The sequence below is a fragment of the Bufo gargarizans genome, chromosome 3, assembly GCF_014858855.1.
Source record: "Bufo gargarizans isolate SCDJY-AF-19 chromosome 3, ASM1485885v1, whole genome shotgun sequence".
Lineage (NCBI taxonomy): Eukaryota > Metazoa > Chordata > Amphibia > Anura > Bufonidae > Bufo > Bufo gargarizans.
Genome location: NC_058082.1, coordinates 89699442 through 89712912, shown reverse-complemented (window position 1 = coordinate 89712912; position 13471 = coordinate 89699442). Strand labels below are relative to the sequence as shown.

The following is a 13471-nucleotide window of genomic DNA, read 5'->3' as shown; positions in this document are numbered from 1 at the left end:
CACTTCCTTCGCTTTGCGGTAGGGTCTCATCACTACCAGTTCGTGGCTCTACCCTTTGGCCTGGCAAAAGTGCTCGCACCTCTCCTTGCCCTTCTTCGTTCCAGGGGCATCACCCTGACCCCCTATCTGGACGACTTCCTCATCAAGGCAGCGACCTTCGGTCAGAACGAGGACAGTCTACCCATCACCCTAGACGCCCTGGCATGCTTTGGCTCGCTGGTGAACTTCCAGCAGTCGGATTACCTTCCTTGGCATGATCCTCGCCACGGCGTCAGTCTGCCTCCCTTCGGACAATCTGCTAGCCCTGCAGTCGGTTCGTCTTCTCCTGGCGCAGACATCCAACAATCCGATTTTGCTTGCGGGTGTTTAGTAGAATGGTCGCTTCCTTCGAGGCGCTTCCATTTGTGGTTCTTAATTCTGGGTTCAGACCCACTGGTGGTGGTTCTGTTTTTTCATTCTTTTTTTATTTTATTTTTATATTACTGCTTGTGCGCAATCTGATATGCTCTCTCCAGGCTGGAGGGGGTATAGCCAGCAGGAGGAGCTAGCACTTTAGCCTAGTGTCTCCTCCTAGTGGCAGCAGCAGTTATACCCACGATCCTGTGTCCCCCCCAATGAACTCAGCGAGAAACAGATTTTTCAGGCGAGTCCACAAAAATCTTGTTTTTCGGATATCTTAGTATCACCGCTTTAATTTAACTTTAAATGCGGTGTAATTCTTCTTTTCTACAGTGGTGGCGCTGCAGGGGAAAAGAACGCTTGTTTCGCGCACTGTTCTCAGCTGATTACTTGGGTGTATCACTAGTGGGGCATCTTATTGTCAGGCAGGAGTTTACAATGGGTTTATTGGGACTTAAAATATTAATAATAATCTTTCTGTGTAAAGGAGTATGTTGCTGTCAAGTATTTGGAGTTCGGCTGCTGGGCCAATCGCCAGAACAGGTGATTCATGTTCCCATCCCCAAAACCTGGGCGAAGAGCACTGGGCAATTATCGCCAGTGCCTTAGACTTTAAGGCCCCTGCGATTTTCATGCAGCACTATTCACTTCTATGGGGCCAGCGTTGCGTGAAAATCGCTGAATATGGAACATGCAGCGATTTTGACGCAATGCACAAGTGATGCGTGAAAACCAACGCTCATGTACACAGACCCATTGGAATGAACGGGTCTGGATTCCGTGCTGGCGCAATGTGTTCGCTTCACGCATCGCACCTGTGCTGAAAACTCGCTTCTGTGAAAGGGGACTAAATGTAGAAGCAAGATACATGTTTGACCACCCTCCATTCAAAGCTCTTGGTGGTCCAGCAGCTGGCGGGACCAGGATCCCTCATTCTGGAGATTGGTGCTGGACCCAGCAGTCGGCCCCACACTTCTGGGTAGCGGTGAATGCACAGTCACTGCTCTAATAGCAGCAGCAGAGCCTCATTCCCTCGTCTCCTACCCCACATCCATCTACCTTTTCTCACATACCAGATGGATAGGTGAAAAATGCTTAAGCCTGGAATGACCCTTATTCTGCCACAGATGTACGTTAGAGAAAATCCCCTGATTGGTTGTGAGTGATAGCCCCTGTACAAGCAATGGTAGATAGCTGAAGTCACTAATATCTCCAGATATAGGCACCAGCTGAACTCACTAATATCTCCAGATATAGGCACCAGTTGCATGTGATAATCCAGTGAGGAGAATACAATGGTGAAGCTTTGATAATTTATTGATTGCTTTGCTTGGAAAACAAATGCAGAGAATCAGGTATGCTAGAGGATATTAGGGATATTAGAGGTCAAAAAGAATTGCTCTCACCACCTTGAAGTCTGCAACAAAGAGGAAGTACGAAGGAACTTCCAGAGGATGTGATGTCACAAAAGAGGGAGGAGAGCATTGCAATGGGAATTTACATAACACACTATAAATGAACTATAAGAATAACCACAGGGTGGCAGCGTTACACAACATAATAAATGACAGGATAATGCGAACACAGCAATTAGTAAAATAGAAGAATAAAGCTGGAACAGCACACTCCCTGTCTGAAATCCTTGGATTTCACTATATATGCAACTACAAAATGTCCATGAAATCTTGGAACCTGAAAGACAAAACTAACAAAAAACACACTGGCTATGGTGACTGGAACAGTCCAATGCCTTGAGTCTTCTGGTTCCCAGGAATAAAGTTCCTCAAGTAAAAGAATCATTCCTCTACGGGTAAGAGGAGAACAATCTCAGATGCAGGCCTGATAAAGGATTTGGGATGGCCTTATTTTGCGATGGTCACTCCCACCTTGCGAACTTTGCCATCTTCACTGGTGAAGACCTTTGAGATGAGTCCCATGGGCCAGGAGTTTCTTTCCACGTTCTGGTCTTTCATGAGTACAAGATCTCCTATTTGTAAGTTTGGCTTGACCTGTTGCCACTTTCTACGTGCTTGCAGAAGCGTTGAATACTCCTTTTTCCACCTGCTGCAGAAACAGTCGGCCAGATGTTGAACGTGCTTCCACTGTTTCAGATATATGTTACTAGAAGAAGACTCTTCAGGTGGATTAGGAACAGATCCAAACTTCTGAGTGAGAAGAGTTGCTGGAGTGAGAATGGCAGGGGATAATGAGGGGATTCATTTCTAAAATCTCTAGCTTAGCCTTGTTTAGGCGACCACCAACTCTCAGCATGCCACGATCATCAATTACTGGTTTCAAGTTGACAATGGGGCTGCCTTTTGGTATATCTTGCTTGTCATGTATACATTTCAGTTCCATTTTAAAGGCACTCTGCTGTACGTTACGTATCACAAGCAATTCACTTAGAATAATGTCTTCTGCCGTGAGAGGTTTATGGCACAAGTGCCAACTGCGACAGTCAGTGTTATGCTTCTCAGCATGAAAACAATGAACAATGTGGACTAACCTTGCAATAATGTGAATGAGTCTTGACCATCTAGAGAAGCGTTCAAAGCGATGACAGCCCAAGCCAGCCCTCCTTTCAGACTTTGTGACGAAGGTACTAACTTCAGGCCGAATCTCTGGATCTTGATGAGGGTCCTGGAGACTGAAGACGTCTTGAGTAGGAGTATCTTCATTCTGGTTTAGCAGAAACGCTGGACCTGTTAACCAAGAAGAAGTTGCAGAGACTCTACCAGATGCCGGTCTGGTGGCGCAATCTGCGGGATTAAGATGAGATGGAACATAGTGCCACTGTTCAGGTTTAGAGGATCTTCTAACCCTTTCAATGCGGTTACTGACAAAAACGTAGAAGCGTTTTGACTGGTTGTAGATGTAACCCAGGACAACCTTACTGTCTGTGTAAAATTGAATGTCATCCACCTGAATATCCAGCTCACGTTGTATAAAGTCTGCAATCTCTACGGCTAGCACAGTCCCACAAAGTTCGAGTCTAGGAATGGTGTGCTTAGGTTTTGGAGCTAATTTTGCCTTTCCAAACAGAAATCCAACATGTGCTTGATTGGAATAGTCTATTACTTTTTAAATAAGCAACAGCTGCGATGGCTTCAGTAGACACATCTGAGAAGATGTGGATTTCTCTCCTCCGAGTGGCTGTAAGGGATGTTGGAGTGTAACACCTTGGTATGTGAATCCTGTCTAATGCATGCAAGCATTCCTTCCACAACTCCCACTTTTGTAGTTTGTCAGAGGGCAGTGGAGCATCCCAGTCAGATACAGACTCTGAGAACTGTCTTAACAGGAATTTGCCTTGTACGGTCAAAGGTGCCACAAATCCCAGGGGATCATATAGGCTGTTCACCACTGAGAGAACTCCCCGTTTAGTAAATGGTTTATCTGCACAGTTAACTTGAAATCCAAGGGAGTCATTTGCGAAGTTCCACCTCAGGCCCAGACTTTTCTGTACTGGTGGATTGTCTATCCCTAGATTCAAATCTCTGAATTCTGTGGCATCATCACTGGGCTGGAAGGCTTTGATTACGGCAGCACAGTTAGAGGCTATCTCATGTAACCTTAGACAAGACTTTGAAAGCATACCTTGTGTCCTTTTGAGCAGATCTATGGCCTCCTCCGCTGTAGGGAAGGACCTTCATGCGGCATTCAACCATTTCTTTGCTGGTGTCATTGTCTCTGTGCCAAAAAAACCTGAGGTAGTTTCTATGATCTTGCCGCACGATAAAGCAATGGAACATTTGTTCAATGTCAGCAGTAATGGCTACTGGCTCCTTTCTGAATCTCATGAGCACTCCCACCAGATTATTGGTGAGGTTCGGACCGGTGAGAAGGACATCGTTCAGAGATACGCCGTTATGTTTGGCACTTGAGTCGAATACCACTCTTATTTGGTTTGGTTTCCGTGGGTGATATACCCCAAAGGATGGAAGGTACCAGCATTCTTCATGCTCTTGTAAGGGTGGAGCCGGCTCTGCATGATCATTGCGAAATATCTTTTCCATAAAGGCCACAAAATGACTTTTCATTTCTGGTTTGTTTTTTAACGCACGTTGCAAGGAGATGAATCTGGAGAGTGCTTGTTCCCGGTTGTCAGGGAGTCTGGGTAAACGTTGCACAAACACACCTTTGCACAGCACTTAGAATCAGCCTCCTTGCCACATATCGCCATACAGGAAGAGGAAACAGTAGTTGTAGCTAATCCTTGAGCCGGTGGCTCCCCGCCATGAAGTGCGATGGCATTGGTCGCAGCTTGAGATGGTGCGTTGTCTGAAGGCAAGGTAGGATGCATTGCTGTAACGTGCTTGTCGCTGCTGCATTCTGCACACTTGATAATAACATTACAGTCTTTCGCCATATGATTTGATAAGGCACAACACTTGTAACACACTCCAAGCTCTTTGAGTATCTCTCTGCGTTCTTGCAAGGTCTTTGCCCTGAGCCCACGACACTCCTTTACAGGATGAGGTCTTTTATGGATGGGGCACATGCGGTTAGGGTCCTTTTCCTTGAGAACAGGTTCTTCCTTCCTTGAACATGAGGATGAAGCAGGTAGAGTGGATTCAGTGAAGTCAAAGCGGGGGTCATTCTTCTTCCAAGCTTGGTCACTGATGAATCTGGTAAAATAAGAGAAAGAGGGAAAAGACACATTGTGTTCTCTCTTGTATCTGGAGCCCTGGTCTGCCCATTTCTCTTGCATGCCATGTGGTAGTTTAGACACTATGGGATTGACGCCAGTGGGCGGTATCAAGGTAACTCAGTCCTGGCAGACGTGGGTCCATTTTTGCCAATTCAAGTTTTTAGTAGGTCGCTCAGATCCTGGAGTTTGCAATTGTCTTTGCCAGTTATCCTTGGGAAGGCTTGAAGTCTCCTGAATAAGGCACTTTCTATAGCTTCTGGACTGTCATAGGTCTGTTCAAGTCTCTCCCATGCTGCAGCGAGACCTTCCTTTGAGTGGCCAGCATGAACCACTCTTAATGTCTTTATGCGTTCTGCAGATTCTGGGCCTAACCATTTGATGAGCAAGTCAAGTTCCTCCATGGCAGTGAGGTTTAGATCACTGATTACTGCTTTAAAGGTCCATTTCCAGGCCCTGTAGTTTTCGGCACGGTCATCATACCTTGAGAGACTAATGTTAATCAGCTCCCTGCGCATCCTGTATCTGGCAAAGTCTGACATGTCTGATCTCCCATTCCATATTGCTGTATTGCATTGTGGTGTCTCTAGAGCATGTAGGGGCTCTGTCAGATAAGGTTGAGATTGATCAGGATGGAATGATGTGGCATAAGGATTAAGCTGCGGTTTAGTCTCTGGATGGTCAGCCCGCTTGGTGCTAGATATTACCTTATTACTGGGGTGTGACGATTTCTGGTACTCTGGGGGTTCGTCCAGTTGGTGAGTTAGAAGTGGCGTTGGTGCATGCGATTTAACAGGAGTAGGCGATGGTTGCCTTAGCACATACCTGGCAGTGCGGTCGGCAGGGTCTTCCTCTTCTCCTGGGACGAAACAGTCTGGGTCGGTACCTTGGCCTAATGCTTGCTCGAGGATCTTTAGTTTAGCTAAGGTAGCTGCTTCTTCCCTTTCTGTCTGAAGGATCTTTAGCTGGGCTTCTGTCTCAGCCTCCATTTCTGCTATCATAGCCTCCATTTCTGCTTTCTTAGCCTCCATTTCTGCTTTCTTCTTTGTAATCTCCGCCTCCTTCTTAGCAAAGGAACTTCTTACGCTAGCTTCCTCTGCTTCTGCCCGGACTTCTATAAGCTTGTCATGCAAGGCTGACCTTCCGGAACGAGAGGTTTTGGAAGATGAAAGGGTATATTTTGTATGTTTACTTGAAGTTGATCGATGGGATCTTGCCTCCTGTAAGTGTGCGATGCGGAGTTCTGCCTTGCTCTTAGCATCTTGTACTAGGGCATCCTTCTCTTCAAGGAGATTCTTTCTCTCACTCAGCTCCTCTGAGGCTTCTTCAAAATCAGAGTCGCTCAGGAAAGTGATGTACTTAGCAGAGAGTCGCTGATAGCGGACATAGGAGTTAGTTAAGCGATTCAACGTTGTGGTTAACTTTGTTGGGTCGTTGTTATATCGTAAAAGAGCTGCTATATAGTGTTCAGTTCTCTGCCATAAATCATTTAAATGGTCACTGAACTCTTCTTTGGTTGCCTCAAAGTTCTCTCTGATCTTTTGTGTTGGCTTGATAACACGTTTAGATCGTACGGCTTGTTCTTCAGTTAACATGGACTCTGCTTCCTGCATATCTGAGTTTTTGGGAGCAGGGTTACTTTCTGTATGTTCAGTTACTGAGAGATCCGCTAAGCCTCTTGTGAACATGTTTTTTCTGTTTAAGCGGTACTGTCTCTTTAAGAGGGTATTCCAGCTTGTGCACTGTGCTTATGAAGCCACGTGCGTGTAAGATGGCGGACTGTGTGTAGACATGCAAGACTGTAGATTTAAGCTTCTTTTTGACTATTCTGCCACAGATGTACGTTAGAGAAAATCCCCTGATTGGTTGTGAGTGATAGCCCCTGTACAAGCAATGGTAGATAGCTGAAGTCACTAATATCTCCAGATATAGGCACCAGCTGAACTAACTAATATCTCCAGATATAGGCACCAGTTGCATGTGATAATCCAGTGAGGAGAATACAATGGTGAAGCTTTGATAATTTATTGATTGCTTTGCTTGGAAACAAATGCAGAGAATCAGGTATGCTAGAGGATATTAGGGATATTAGAGGTCAAAAAGAATTGCGCTCACCACCTTGAAGTCTGCAACAAAGAGGAAGTACGAAGGACCTTCCAGAGGATGTGATGTCACAAAAGAGGGAGGAGAGCAATTGCAATGGGAATTTACATAACACACTATAAATAAATTATAAGAATAACCACAGGGATGGCAGCGTTACACAACATAATAAATGACAGGATAATGCGAACACAGCAATTAGTAAAATAGAAGAATAAAGCTGGAACAGCACACCCCTTTAACTTACCATTCAAATTCTCGCCTGGTCTCCTGTTTAGAATAACGTGCAAAGACGTAGCATCAGTGGCGATTAAACACCCTTTTGTCTTGAAGGGTATTCCAGTTACTTAGCATTATCTCCTGTCCACAGGATGTTAGATCAGTGAGGGTGCAACTGCGGGGACCCCACCGATCAGGAGTACAGCTACCCAGATGTGAATAGAGTAGCAGGGTGTACATGTTTATCTCTATGGGACAGCCAGAGATAGTCAAGTGCTTGTACTGTGCTATAGAGATGAATGAAGCAGCAGTGCGCGTGCTTAACCTGTCACTACATTAATTTTGTTCATGTGATTAGTGGTGGTTCCAGCAGTTGGACTCCCACTGATCTAATAGTCTTCTCCTTTTTTTCCCTTCATTCCTATGACAATTGGCTATTTATACTGCACATAAACTATTAGAAGCTATTATAGGTGGATAACAGGAGCCTCCATAATCTGTAATTCATACATATGGAAAAATGGTCTCTATTTGCTAGTTTGCAGTCAGACACTGGGTGCTGATACTATAAGGACCAGTTCACACTGGGTGTTTTGGCTCTGAGTTTGGAGCGTTACTGCTTCAAAATCAGCTCCAAAAAAAACACCTCAAAACAGCCTCCCATTTATTTCGATGGGAAGCAGCACTTGTGTTTTGTTTTTGTACATGTGTAAAAAAAGAAGCAGCATGTCCTATCTTGAGGCAGAATCAGTGCTGGATCTCCTGTTGAAATGAATGGGAAGCATTAAAAAAAACAGCTCCATGTGCATTCTCCGCATTTTCATTTATTTATTTTTGCAGACCCGTTTCAAAAACCTCAATCTGAAAATACAGCTCAGTATTAAGTGAACACACATTGGTCAAAACACTGCATGAAAAACCGCACACAGATTCCGCGCTTAAAGGATAACTGTCTTATTATTTTTTTTGCTAAAGTGTAGGGCAAGTGATAGGTCACAATTTTGCAATGGACTTTATTTAGCCAAAACGTTTATTTTTGGTAGAAAACTGGCTGAAATGGCCCTTAGCAGCACTCTTCAAATGAGCGTTGCAAAGGGCCATCCGTCCATTAGAAAAAACGGGCTGTGCAGACGCTGTGCTTCTGACTCGTGCTTCCCTGGGAGACAGAAGGCTGGGCACAGGAGTCTTAGGAGTTAAAATTGCATTTATATTCCCCCTTTCTATGCAATCTAATGCTCCGTTACATTCATTGACCTGCGATCCCTGTGATAATAATTCATGTAGCCGCCGGCTCACTGCACACAGTGCTTCTACTTAAGGTGGCTGCTACATTAATTATTATCACAGGGATCGCAGGTCAGTGAATGTAAAGGAGCATTAGATTGCATAGAAAGGGGGAATATAAATGCAATTTTAACTCCTAAGACTCCTGTGCCCAGCCTTCTGTCTCCCAGGGAAGCACGAGTCAGAAGCACAGCGTCTGCACAGCCCGTCTTTTCTAATGGACGGATGGCGCTTAACAACGCTCATTTGAAGAGTGCTGCTAAGGGCCATTTCAGCCCCAGTTTTCTACCAAAAATAAACGTTTTGGCTAAATAAAGTCCATTGCAAAATTGTTACTCATCACTTGCCCTACACTTTAGCAAAAAAGTTATCCTTAAAAAAAAAATTGTAAGCATGGTTTTCAAAACCAGTCACGTGAACTGGCCTTAATTCTATGTACTTCTCCAGCTCTCTAGTGTTTCAAAATCGTAAGCCGTCCTAGTTTGGTAGAAGTACAATATTATGGTATTATAATCCCAAGTGTTCGCTTATTGGGTTCAGAGTTTAATTTTCTAATTATTATTTATTTAGTTTTTTTGACCCTGCTACATTAAAGGAGAACTGTCACACTTAGACCCTAATTTCAATTTTCATATGTGTAGTTACTAATAACATGATATTCCAGAATCAGTTACTATTAGACTGACTTACTCCATATTTAATAAGATTCAGCCCTTAGCAACCAGTCTGCATAAAACTGCAATTTCTCTATTTAGTTAAGATGGCCGCCACTGCCCTCACCCTGAGGCTAATCCCGCCTACCCTCACTAGCCAGTAACAATAGCCCCCCAAAAGTGTCAGTAACCAGAGCCCTCCCCCTAAAGGGTTAATCTCCTGCAGCAGAAAGGGGTCCTCTTACCACATGTTGCTTTCATTTATACACTGAGCAGATGGCAGATCTCCCTTCCCTTCCCTGCTCTGCGCTGCTTCAGCTCTGCATTGTCCCAGTCTGCTGAGTGAGGGAGCGTCTGCCAAGCGCAGGGACAGGGAGAAGTGCACACAGCCCAGGCACTGTTATCAGCTGCTGGGGAGGACCTGGCTTTAATCATTTAGACACAGTCCCTGGCTGTCTGTAATCTGACCTTGCACACAGCCTGCTTCTTCTGCCTTCTTCAACACATAGGGCCAGATTTATCATTCCTCTGACAGCTCACTCCACTTTAACATATGGCTAAAGTCAGTTTTAGCCAAGTCAGATTTATGATTGGCCCTTAAAGACTGTAATGAATGTGGTTTGACTGTAGCAGTTTATCCATCAGTAAGCAGCTTTACAAAAGTCGCAAGTTTTTATGAAAAAGTCACACGTTTTTATGTAAAAGTCGCATGTTCTATTAAAAAGTCTCATAAGATAAGCATGGTCCTCACTGGAGTGAAATTGCAACTTTTTAAATAGTCCCAATAGTAAATCTGTCTAGAGATACATTTACATAAGAAAACACGCCCACTTTCAGAAAACTGGCGAGCATAGTGCAGAGCAGCAGAAAAAGTCGCTAATTTGTGCGCAGTTTTAGCGTTTGGGACTTTTTTGGGGACTTTTTCACTCCATTATTCTGACCTGAGCTAATGATAAATCTGGCCCATAGTCTTCAGCACATAGACGGACATGCATAGCAACCTAATTTTAAGCAGAGGTAAAAGTAGGCAGTGCAGGGAACAAAACTGTGGAATTAAGGGGTAATTGAATACACAGTGAAAAGTTGAAATAGGGCCACCAAGGAGATATTAATCACCACAATCCAATACTCCAAAAAAAAAAAAAAAAAGATGACAGTTATACTTTGAAAGGAATGGATATACTGAGGAATATATTTGAATACCAGTTTCGGGTATTCACGTGTATTTCTCTGGCAGAAAGCTCAGCGAAGACATGATTTGAACCGACCCGTAACTAATAATTAGATGCTTTTTCTATGTTTTGCAGGCCCGCTGGAGGAAGTCAGAACTGGACTGCAACAGCTTGTGATTTTCTTTCCTGTTATCTTAGCGAAGCCACAGTCCGAATGATAATTGAAGTCAGTGCTGTGAACGGTTTCTATTTGTTACACACACATGCTGTAGTAATGTGCCCCACTAACCCCCCTTTGTCAGGTTTTCTTTCATGTGTTATGGGCTGATCACTTTGACAGTTAAATCTGCATTTGTCCATGGCACAAGCAAGAAAAACTGGCAAGTAACACGGCTGGCACATGGACATGTGGACATAGAAACAAGTCACAAAAGTTAGATCAATTGAATTGAATATAGAGTTAAGAAAACCTAGAGAGAACTTGTGAGCTTTAGTGACCAGTATTCATGTTCTTGGAAAGGGACCTTGCATGAAAAAGGCAATTGTTACGAGGGGTTTCTCGAGTAGTTCCCCTTTAAAAAAATAAATAACAATTGCACTTTACAGTAGTACAGCAAGCCTAACCCTTTCATACAGGGAGTGTATGGAGTGGGCTCAGGAGCTGACAACCACCTACAGCAGCTGGCAATCCTGGCTGGTTAACCCCTCAGATTCCATATTAATACTAAAGGCTCCTTTCTATCAGGAGAAGGCTCATACATGGCAGTCAGCACTCATGTGCGGTCCCTTTCTATAAAAATGCAAAGGTTATAGAGTGACTGCACACATGTACATTTACTTTGCCACGTATGTAGCACCCCCTGGTTCACTGTGGTGAAAGCTTCTATTATCTCCTCAGAAGAAATGACTATTAATGTATAAAGGCGAAATGATTGCATGTCAAGGTATTTTATAGATAAGTTGTTTCCGTAAATATGAGACAAGTCTCAGTTTTCTTGTTTTCCTCTATAGGACGATGCGTCAGTATGGCCTTTGCCAGTTAGAATTAAACTTAAAAATGAAGCTCAGAATATGCTTGATATCTCTGATGTCTTGGTGAAGAAAGGATTAGCGCTGAGAGACAGAAGGTGTGTACGGGTAACCCGACTTATATCCAAAACCAATAGAAATCTGGAATAGGCAAACGTTTCTGAATGTTCAGCTTTGTTTTGAGACATTTTGAACGTGCGATTGCCTAAATTTTGGATCACTGCGGCTTTGGCCAATTGACACTAAACGTTAGTTTTTTAGGTGAAACGATGTGGTAGTGTGCATGTGTGACTACTGCCCTGTCAGTGGAACTGCCAAATACAGTGCTCAGCTATCCCCATCCATCCCATAGACAGTGAATGGAGTTGTGGTCATGCATGTGCACTACTGCTCTATTTCCACGAGAGACTCAGGGTTTAGTGGAGGTTCCAGTGAGTATACCCCCAGCAAATAGGTGATAAACATTGTTTAGGGATTAAAGGGCCTCTGTCAGCAGATTGGTACCTGTGACACTGACTGTTACATGTGCACTTAGCAGCTGAAGACATCCGTGTTGATCCCATGTTCATATGTGCCCGCATTGCTGATAAATATGATGATTTAATATATGCAAATGAGACTCTAGGAGCAACGGGGGCGTTACCATTACACCTAGAGGCTCTGCTCTCTCTGCAACTACTGGCTGGAAACCACCTTTTCCCAGTATCTGCACAATGTCTGTGTGACTTTTCTGTGTCACTTTATTAAACCACAGTAATTTTGCATAAGTCCCGGTGGAGTTCTCCTTTAAATAAACCTTTTGGCCATTTTGTTCCTAAGGCATTAGTTGTCCTCTTTAAAGGTGTTGTCCCATCTTGGACATTGGGTGCATGTTGCTAGGGTATGCCCCAAATGTCTGGTGTGGGTCCCAATGGAATGGAATGCAGGAGAGCACATCGCACATGCATGGCCACTCTCCATTCATTTCTATGGGACTGCCAAAAAGCCAGAGCTCTTCTTTTTCTGTAAGCCCATAGAAGTGAGAGGTGGCCCCCTTTGCTCGGTGCGCTTACCATTAATTTCAATGGGACAGTCCCATAGAAATGAATAGAGGACGGGTGCGCCCTCCTGCACTTTGCAGGCTCCATTCTAAGGATTGACCAACCTTTGGGACCCGCACCTACCAGACACTGGGGGGTGATGCAGGCTTTGAGGAAGCACTGATCAGCGTGAAACAGCTGCTTCCTGGGCACCGCGCGTCCTACTACAGTGTCTGCTTTTAATAAAGAAATAAAGATGATTTCATGCTGGTGAGTGCTGTAACAGTTTTTTTAGTTTGGATATTGGCGGTATAGCCTAGCAATATGCCCCTAATATCCAAGATGGGACGGCCCCTTTAAGGTGTGTCTCGTATGAACCATATCTGTATAGATCAACAACAAAAATTTCCCCCTAATTGAGTGTCAATGATTCTATGCAATGAGCAGGACCGTGGTACGGTTACACGGACGCCATATTATGCAGTGGGTCCGGATATGGGTATATAAGTCTATAGTTTTTGTTCGTGACGCCAATTGCAGCGTGCGCAGGGTACAGTCTTAGGGCCCTTTAAGGTGTTGCAACTCACGTACCAGGTTAGGAATGCCAGAGGGGGTAATGTCTCTGTGTAGTAATAGTGTCAATGGTGTCTCCTACCTTTGGACTCCTGGATCCTGGCTCATTTGCAATAAATGAGTGTGTTGCTAGTAGGAGTAATTGAGGAATTTCGTAGTAATGAATGAGATCCAGACTTGGAATACAATTCAACTTGTCTTTACTGGAGGCAGCATTAATCCATATGAGATACATCATTAGTCTTGGGTCCCAGCAGGTATTGGCAATGTATGGCAGGGATCAATATCTTTTCTGCTTCTATCATATGCCTGGAGAATATGGCAGGAATCTGTCTTCTGCTCTGTCTATCTTCTGCTGTGTATGGAACTGAC

General features: G+C 44.2%; 1 protein-coding gene across 1 annotated transcript in view; it reads left to right on the top strand.

Moving 5' to 3' along the window:
* RNF17 (ring finger protein 17) overlaps positions 1-13471 on the top strand; it is a 229934-nt gene that overhangs the window by 167394 nt on the left and 49069 nt on the right. The window contains exons 21-22 of the mRNA XM_044288148.1: positions 10614-10704; positions 11490-11605. Coding sequence (XP_044144083.1) covers positions 10614-10704; positions 11490-11605 — 207 coding nt within the window. The remainder of the gene's footprint in view (positions 1-10613; positions 10705-11489; positions 11606-13471) is intronic.